General features: G+C 53.7%; 1 protein-coding gene across 1 annotated transcript in view; it reads left to right on the top strand.

The window, feature by feature from the left end:
* The window catches only part of VAC14 (Vac14 homolog (S. cerevisiae)), a gene marked incomplete at both ends in the record, with an annotated part of 56260 nt that overhangs the window by 33878 nt on the left and 12774 nt on the right, over positions 1 to 9608 (top strand). The window contains one exon of the mRNA XM_009706449.1: positions 4323 to 4455. Coding sequence (XP_009704751.1) covers positions 4323 to 4455 — 133 coding nt within the window. The remainder of the gene's footprint in view (positions 1 to 4322; positions 4456 to 9608) is intronic.

Genomic DNA, 9608 nt, shown 5'->3' with positions numbered 1-9608 from the left:
CAAGCTAGCACCCATGGGTGGGGGGGACAGATGCTGGTGCTGGCTTAGGTGTTTCAAGAAGCCCACTCGTGTCCCTGGCTCTACCCCAGGCTGCGAAGGATTTATTAGCCCGGCGTCCTGGGATGCAAGAGGATGCTGTAGTTGTTGAGAAGGGTCCAGGCTGGCTGGATGGAGCGGACTTATTTCGGCCACGGAGCTGCAGTTTTCACCTTTCGTAGCCTGTTTCTACCAACTCTTGTTTCACTGCTCCGATGTTCCTGTGGGTCCAAAATTCCCATTTGTTCCTATTACAGTGGATATCTTGAGTTTCATCATTCCTCTGAGCAGGGATCTTCTTCCAGCTCCCTCCTCCATACCAGATAAAATTTTTAAAAAAGGAAAAAAAAAAGGCAGCAGAGCCACCAGCCCCGCTCCGGGTACATTAACAGCCGATCTGGCAGGTTACGGATCTGCAAAGTCTCGCTTTGAGGAAAGGGGGAGAGGTGCAAGCTTCAATTAATTAAGCCACAGTTTTCTTAACACTTCTCTCTGTTCGTCTCTTATGCTTCGTAGAAACACTCGACAGGCTGCTCCTACGGTTCTGTCGAGCCAGGGATGCCGCTGTGCCGAGCTGTAACCCGCGGGACAGCGAGCTGAGCTCCGAGCTACGCCGGGAAGGGTTACACGATGGCACACAAGGTGCCAGCCGCTTCCTAGGCATCCTGTAAACACAGAGCACATGGGAAGTTTGGAGGATTGAGAGGTTTTGCAAGAGAAATGTTTTGCCTGCTTGGAAGAAGTATTGCCCTTTTAAACTCTAGCTGAGATTTGGTTGAGCTTCTTGCAGCCTGGGAGACTCCTACACCTTGGTTTCTCACCCCCGGCGTTACCCCTGGAGAGCACTGGCAAGGCTGCTCCGGCATGGCACGCCGTGGTGGAAACCTTCCTTAGGGACAGGTGTGGGTGCTGAGTGGGCAAGGGATGGAGAACTGATCCCTTTTGAGTTTGGTCTCGATGCTCCCAGAGGCAAAGGATGATGATGAAGCTCCCTGGGGTATGCAGACCGTTACATCACGCTTGTCTCTCCTAAAAAAATCAGGGCTAAGACTTGGTTTTGCCCTCTCTGTGTCCCGGTCCCTCCTTGCTCTCAGCTCCCTGACCCACTGTCCAGCTTCCTCCAGGCTGGACAGGAGGGTTGGAGGTTTGGGAGGGAGTCGATGGAAGAAGATGGCAAGACTCGAGGCTGGAGGTCCTGCAGATTGCAGTTGGCATCTGATCTCTGAGGTAATTCTGGCTTTTGGATACTCAGCTGACCCCGAGCATCCTTCTGAGTCTCCACTCTGAGATGCGGGAGATGCTGCACCACTTTGGGAACACGGATCTGAGGGTGCTTCTGGCCGCTCTGTCTCGCACCGGCATTCCCAGCAACACAGCTCCTGGGCTTTGTCCTGCACACGTCACTGCTCCCACCCCAGTGACAGGAGCGCTGGACCTTTCAGGGAGCAGAAAAATTGCTGTCGCCTCCTTTTTTTCCCTTGGGATGTGTTTTAGGATATGAATTGGTTTGGGATGATGCTGGAAGGCAGGCGAGGCGGTGGGGAGGTACAAAGCTGTCTTTGCCGTGCCGAGGGAGCACTGGGCAGGAGCTCTGTCCCTGCCAGGAGAAACTAGCCCTGACAGCAGTCCCGTCCTTGGTGCTGTGGGTGTCAGAGAGATGATTTTGGGGGTCTTGAGAAGCGAGTAGCACCAAGATCAGACCTTCTTCTGGACAAGCTACAACGTAGGGCATTACTGGGTGGTGAGGATGAAGGTGTGATGTCCTGCCTGCTGCTAGCTCTGGGGTTGCCTCGGCACTGCTGACAAAACAGGCCAAAAAAAATCACATTTGGAGCTTTGAAAGATGGTTTCCATCTGCTCTTCACTTCCCCTCCCCACCAGAAAGAAAACCAGTGCTTGCTTTTGAGGCTGGGTACAGGCTGGGAGATGGGAGGCTGAGCTGCGGGCAGGCGCAGTGGGAAGGCAGAGCTGCTCCGTGTCCCCTTGTCCAGACCGTGTCTCTTCTCAACCCGCTTTTGAGCAATGCTGAGCAGCTGTAGTGACGACACGTGGTATTTTCACGCCGGGTACTCCCTGCCTTCGAACAAACTCACCTTTGTTTCGGAGTGCATCGGCTCACCTAGATCCTTTTTTTTTTTTTAATTATTTTTTTTGCCCAGATTATCTTCCCCACAGCTGAGGGGAAACCCAATGCTACGGCGAACACTTGTGCTCTGGGAGATGCCTGCTTCAAAGCCTGGTTTGGGGTTTTGGATGTACCAAGGGTGGGGGATGAACACACGGCTCCAGCAGAGAGGAGACACCAGGTTCTGGTCCAGATGACCTTGTATTTCATTTCACTTTCCTTTTTTTTTGGCTGTGTATTTTCTCTTAGATGCTAAATCCAAACCGGGGGAAGCTGCCCTGCCTCTATCTCTGTGTATCGCTGGGACAGGCAGGGTGGAAAACAACGCAGTGGCTTTTTCTATCAGCTTTCCTGGGCTTTGGCGGCTTGATTGCATCTTTAATTGGCTGCTCCATGCTCTGCTGAGTCTCGGTAGAAGCAGACAACATACATAAATCAAACTCGCCAGGTTTCCTTCGGTGATCTGATGGAAATACTGGCTGTTCTCAGGATGGGGGGGGATAACCTTTGAGGCGCTCATGTGTGCTGGTTTCCCTCCTTACCACGATTAGACACGGTCTTTCCAAAGGAGAAATTAAGGGAGAGAGCCCCCCTTGTTGCAAAGTCACCTTTAAAACCCTCTTCTCCAAACATTTGCTTTGAGCACTGCCCTGCTAAATAAACCGTCTCCCCTGCAGTTTCGCTGTGGGAAAAGCAATCTTTACCTGCCAGCTCCCTGCACTTGTGGGTTTGAAGGGATGTGTTTTTCGAACATATTGAGTTGGGAGATGCCCCTTTGCCAGCCCCCCCTGCAAATACGCTCAGATTGAGTTCGGACACCTTACCGAGCGGGTGCTGCAACCGTGAGCACCGCCTGCGGCAACAGCCCACGCACCTTACAACCTGGAGTACCGTTTGCTGGTAAATGAGCAGTAGGAACCCAGCAAGAGTGAATTTGTGGCCCCGAGAGGTGCAGAGGGGGAAGCCGGCTGCTTGGCGGAGGCTGTGAGCAGAGGTTTGCCAGCTCCGGGTAGCCTGCGTGAGAGAAGGGTGCAGAGCATCCCTTCCCTGTACCGCTAGAAATCCTCCGGCCCCAAGCCTAAGGAGAAAACACAAAAGAGCCTGGCATCCTGGAAGCACATCTCCTTGCCATCTCTCCTCTCTCTAATTTCACACTTTCCCCCTTCTCTCCAACCAGGGCCCTTCTCACACCCTTCTTGCACAGAAAGTCCGGACACTCTTATTACCTGTAATTTTGAGACTTATAAATGTGATCAGCAATAGCTGCTGCCTCAAAACAAAGCCTTGTTTGCCTTCTGGGCAGAAACCGTGGCTGCTACCAAAGCAGGGAGCAGATTTGTGCCCCGACCCGGCAGGCGTTCTGGGAATGGGGATGCTCCAGGCTGGAGGGACCACTGCTCCTTTGTGCCGATCTCCCTTCCCCAACCTTCAGCTTCTTTTGTTACAAAGGGGTTTTTGCAAACCGAGAACAAAGGGGGGGGAAAAAAAAAAAAAAACACCCTAACTTTTTTGGTACAATCTCTGATTCTGGAGCTTTGCTGTGGTTTGACTGGTTTCTTTATGCTAGCCCTAGGGCATGGTGTATGTGATGCTGTTGCACCAAATGGCTCCTACTTGGAGAAAATCACGTCACCAAGCGTAAACCGGTGGCCGTACCGTGACCCAGGGCTGAACAGGGGTGTCTGCTGCTGTGTGCACACTGGGCTCAGGGCGTCTGTGGCACATGGGGCTGGATTAAACGCTCTTCAGCTCACCAGCAATCTGGTTTTCAGGATGAGCGTACATGCCGTATCAAAGGAGATGGGATTGCCTATTGCTCTAGAGCCTCGGCCACCCCTTCTCCTGTCAGCTACCGAAGCTAGACGGCTCTGGGATGGTCTCCCAAAAAAGCTCATTTCATCCCCATGTGCTGCTTCAAGGGCTCGAACCACCACAAGACATTTTCCCCTGGGATGGAGAGAGCTGCGACAGGGCTGGCTCTGCTTGGACTGAGCAGATGCGGTTGTACAAGGCTTGGACATCATCTTTTCATGCCCCAATCCTCCTCCTCCTCTGCCCTGTGCTGCGACCGTATTTTGGGTGTCTGCTCTCTGATTGAGCCTGCTTTGTCAGGATGGCCCCGGCTGCTCTAATTTGTTCTCCCTTTCCCCTGCCTCCCCAGGTACGAAAGGCTTGGAGTGCTCACCCTCCACCCCTACCATGAACTCCTACTTCTACAAGTTCATGATCAACTTGCTCAAGCGCTTCAGCAGCGAACGGAAACTCCTGGAGACCAGAGGAGCCTTCATCATCAGGTCAGAGCACCCCACCAGCCTTGCTAAAGCCCCTGAGCAACCCCCAGGCAGGGTGGGATGGGGATGACAGGGTCGAGCAGCCCAAGCACTGAGGTCCCTTGGAGCCAAAACCATTTCTACCAGCCTCCTTGCCTGCCAGCAGACGGTTTCAGAGCAAATGGGCTTTGCCTTTCACATGTAGAGGCACCGTATTTCTCGTTCCCATCCCCAGAGGCAAAATAGCTCCTTATTAAATAGCGTTGTCAGAGCCCATTTCGTTAAGAAACAACTAGACCAGCCGGAGCATGAAGACAGGCTTGCGCTTGAGATGCCAAGTCAAGTGAATCCTTCTACCCAGCTCAGCAAGATGCTCACCCAGCAAAAGCCTCGTCCCCCAAAGCTGTGTGTTTTGATGCATGGAGTCGGTAGGTTTTGCTTCGGCTTTTTTAAGGAGTTGCAGCGGAGGCTGGAAAATCAGGCGTCGTGAAGGCTGGCAGGGCATCATCCTGAACGCAATGAAATCTGGGGCAAGGGACACCAATTCCTTGGCTCACTGGGAAATAATGGGCTTAATGGTCAAAGCGAGGTGGAGAAATCAGTGAGGAGGTTGGTGGGCAGGACCCTGGGTTTTCCTCCCTTGCTTTTGGGGGCGGGGGGGTGGCATCAAAATGCACGTGGGGAGAGCGTGAAACCCAAAGCGTGGTCCTGTGGGAGAAGAGAGCTGCCTCTCCGAAGACGGAGGGATGCATGAGGTACTGATCAGGGCGGTGGGGGGGATCCCCATCACTACGATCAGAAAATAAAGTGTGCAGAGCTCTCAAAATCTGCGAAGCTGAGCCGGGTGTTGAGTTGTACCCGCTTGGGCAGCGGTTTGTGCCCAAGTCTTTGGGAAACCCAAGAGCGCGTCAAAAAGTTGCCGCTGGATTCATCCCGTGAGCAGTGAAAGTCGAGGCGAAGCATGGGAGGTTGCAAAAATGATGAACCGTGGGCAGGGCAGGGTTGCAGCCGCTGTTCGGGCTGCAGGGCAAGGATTTCAGGGGTTTTCCCCCACTTACATTCAATTTTAATGTAAGACATTACCTTCCCCCCCCCTCCCTGGAAAAAAATCTAGGTGAGCATATGGGGGTTTTGGTTCTGATAGAATCTGGAAATGTTGAGTTTAGTCATATGAGGATCTAAGAACAGGGCAGAGACAATATCCCAGCGTAGTGTCCCCTCTCCTCTCCCCGATCAGCACAGCCCCGCGTTTTTGAGCAGCCCTTGCCAGGGGGAGCAGCCCTATTCCTCGTTAAGAGAGCAGGGCAATTAAGGCAATAGGGAGCCTGGGCAGGGTCCCATTTAAAAGCTCTCTCGTATCATGGTCACCTCAAATTTTTCCCTCTGGCTCTGGTAGGATGAGCCTTGGCTGGCAGATCCGGCTTTCCCAGCAGCCAGCCGGCAGCATGGTGGGACCGGCTTGCGGCAGCTCAGCAAGCTGGGGCTTTTTACGGTGACTCACACCCCAAAAAATCCGGTAAAGCAAAAAAAAAATATATATATGACACTGTCCTTTGTCAACGTGACTCACGTGGAGTAGATGCAGGTCTGGAGCCAAACTGGTGGTTCCGGGAGGGGTGAGCCATGCCCTCAGGTACTAGCGATTAACTCTGAAACCTACTGATGGTAGTTGAAGTGCTGGTGTTAACTACGTCTCTGCTGCCTCCAGAAAAAAACAAGATGGGAATAGAGGAGGAAAACTTTTACAGGACTCTCTGGAAAAGATTGATCTTTTTCTGGAGAGACCCAGTGAACGTGGGAGCCTCGTGATGCTATTTTTAACCGCTTTCTAAATTGAAGCCGTATGCGCATTCCCACGTTACAGCCCTCCCCTGTCCCCAAGCCAGCTCAGCTGTTTTGCACAGCGGGATGAGAAACCAACCTCATGTTTGACTTGGGAGATGCTGGTGGTGTTTCATCCTGGGCTGGAGAGCACGAGGGGGAACGCTTGAGAGACCAGGACAGCGTGTGCTAAAGCATGGTCCTCCCCCACTGCTGGCACAAGCCCTTTGCTCCCTTCGTACCCATCATCTTCCTCTCCCCTCCGGGGCCACCGCTGCCCCTTTCTGCTGCCAGCCAGCCCAGGAATGGCGAAATAAGGAAGGAAAATAGAGCTGTTAAGTTTAGGCAATGATTTCCAGCTGAAGGATGAGTGCTCAGGGGAAAGGGAAATGAGGGACAGGGTTTTTATTAAAGCACAGCGCAGCAATTTTCCCCGTCATGTTGCCGGTGGGCAAGTTTGAAGATCCGTGAGGTCAGGTGGAGGATTTACAATTAAAGGTAGTTTATTTTCTAACCCAGGTCAGGCTTATTCATGCCCGGTTGCTGATTCCAAAAGGACTTTAGCCTCTCTTCTGGTATGTCCTCGGAGTCCTGGAGGCAGGGGTTACGGTACGTCGTGTGCTTGAGGACAGGAGTGTGGTTTGAGCAGCGATCTCTGCGGGAGCCCGTGGAGGTGGGAAGGTCTCTTGCTCTGTAGGGATGTGCAGAGCGTCTCCGGTGCCTGCCCGCTGTTGGGAGATGGGTGGGAGAAGCACCTCCAGCCCTCCCAGGTGGGCTCTGTGGTGGGTGGTCTCACCGTCAGTGACCCCAGTCCCAAGCTGGGTATCTCCAAATGAAGAAGCCAGAGAAGACAGGGTAGAGCTAAATGGAAACACAAACGGCCTTCAAAATGGCAGGCAAACAGCTCCAGAACCTGCTGTTGTTCCTAAGGAAGAACCCAGATCACTTCTTCTCCCTTCCCTGGGACCACCGGGCTGGGGGATAACCCGCATGGTCCATCTGCCAGTGCTCCTGGTCCATCCCAGAGATGCCCTTCTTGGTCTACCGCCTTCCCCGGTGGGCTCCAGGTTAAACCGCAATGTAATGCCTCATCCGTGCCAGCACCCAAGGGGACCTCACAGAGGGAGAGCCTACGGCCGCGGCGAAACTCAGATACTGGGCTGAGCCCCGGGAGGAGGAGAAGGGAAGGGAACATCCAGGAAAAGGCTCTTCAAGGCTCTTCAAAGGTGCTTAGATACCTCATGAACACCCAGGCGGAGGGACTTTCTTTGCGCAGGGATGTGCCAAGAGGGCTCCAGTGGTACAAATCACCCAGTCTCACGCTTTCCTCTCCTCTTGAGGAACCAGAGAGGTGGCAAACCTGCTCCCGTGGTCTTTTCCAGGGGGGTTTGGGGTTTTTTTTTTATTTGCCTTGGCATCACTTTTCTGCCTCGCAGCAGACGGGGCTTTTCCTTTGGGGGTCGGGCTCTCTCATTGTCACTTATGACTTTTTTTAGGCTGGACGCCAGTAAAGTTATTCTGCTTTTGAAACTCAGAATTCAAAGCGCTGCCTTCTCCTCTCGAGCCAGGCATGTTTGCTTTCAAAGGTGGCTCCCAAAGGGCTGTCAGAGGCAGGAGCATCAGTGTTACCTCTCACCTTGAGGCACAGATCCGAGACCTTCCAACCTTCTTGCTAATTGGGAGCTATCTGCCCTAGCTGGCACGTGGCCGTCCTGGATTCAACAGAGCCCTTAAGCAAGAAGCAAATATTCACATTCAGCTGCTGGCCTCCCGACGATGACTTGGAGCAGCAGAAAAATGCAGAGGAGCTTCCAAAACATCACATGGCTCCTTGGAGCAGCACGGTCGTCCTCCGGGCAGGGACCGTGCGGAGGGAAAGCTGCTTGGCCGGTCAGGAGGCAGGCAGCGGAGTGACACTGAGATTTTCAACTTGCACTGAGATTTATGGGCTGGATTTAACGCTTGCTTGTTGGTACCGATGCTGAGGGATGAGGGGATTAAGTGGAAGGCTAAACCCTATCCCATGGACATCAGTGTTGCTACTTGGAGCACAGTTTGAGGATAGGGCTTGCTGCCCTTGGAAGGAGCCATCTTCTCACCCCTCGTCCCTCCCCAGGGCCGGGTGTGCAGCCCCCACGCCGTCCCTGGGGTCTGTGTGAGCTCTAGGAGGCAGTTTAGCTCGCTAAGCCGAGCCTAGCACCAAAGCAGCTGGCTTTTTGCTTTCTGAGATAGAGCAACTCAGGCATTTGTGGCTGATGAACCTTACCAGGATGGCAAATGAACCCTCCAGGGTACGGGATGTGCGTGAGTGACTGGAGACATCCCTGTGCGCTTTATGTGCAGATGCTTTGAAGTGCGGGGTTTAACTTTTAAACCGAGGGAGACCATTTTCTCACTGGAGCAGTGGCACCTTGGGGTGGAAGAGGATGCCTGAGTCAGCACTTTGCTCCCCAGGCAGGGGCCTGCACGCAGAGGTTGTCTCAGCTTGTTTTATAGAGCTGTTAAATAAACCTCCCCATGGCTTAGCACCTTCTCACGGGGCATTTTCTGAGGTTAAGCAGTACAGAAGGGGCCCTGGGGCGACTTTTAAGCCACCTCTCCCACAATGCACCCAGCGGGGCTTGTATGTCCGACTGGGAATGGTCCTTTGCTTTTTGGGGGATGCTTGAACCCCATGGAGGGTGGGCTCGTTCTCCATCCGCTCTGGAAGACGTAGGCTGGAGCAGCTAAGGTTATTCGGCCAATTTACAGCATTAGCTGGGGAGCTGGAAAATCCCAAGTCTCGTGACGGGGCTGTGGGTTTATGGTTCCTGCAGATGGGAAAAGTTCACCTGGCTGGAACTCCTGCCTTTTCCTTGAGGTCTCAAAGTCCTGCCAGGATGACGCTAAGGGGAGAGCTGGGTAGAGAAGAGGGCAGAGCTGGGGACAAACACCGGCGCGTCACGTTGGGTGCATGAAGGGCTTTAGAGTGATGCCCTTGACATTGGGCTGGAGTGACTGGTCCCCTCTTTTGGGGCAGGAGGGGACTTTTCTGCCTCTGAGAGAGGCTGGGGCCAACCATACAACACCCCTTTCTCCTGAAAAAGTAGGGAAAAAGAAGCAAAGCGGGCTTGGACCTGCTAACTGGGATGGGGAATCGGAGGCAGGCAGGGGGAAGAGGAGGGCTGGCTTGTCCCACGGAGCCCAGACATCCGATGCTTTTGGCAGGCAGGCAGTGAGGAGCATGTTAAATCGCTTTTTGCTCGGCCTGCCTGGCATTCCCAGGGCTGTGCTGTCCGTCTGGGGGGAGTGGGAAGGGAAGGGAAGGGCGGCCCGCCAGCATCCCAGTGGGGAGGGCTCTGGGCAGGGAGTGGGAT

Source organism: Cariama cristata, unplaced genomic scaffold (genome assembly GCF_000690535.1).
Source record: "Cariama cristata isolate BGI_N322 unplaced genomic scaffold, ASM69053v1 scaffold3678, whole genome shotgun sequence".
NCBI lineage: Eukaryota > Metazoa > Chordata > Aves > Cariamiformes > Cariamidae > Cariama > Cariama cristata.
The sequence above is the reverse complement of the archived record's forward strand: the minus strand, read 5'-3'. Positions and strand labels throughout refer to the sequence as shown.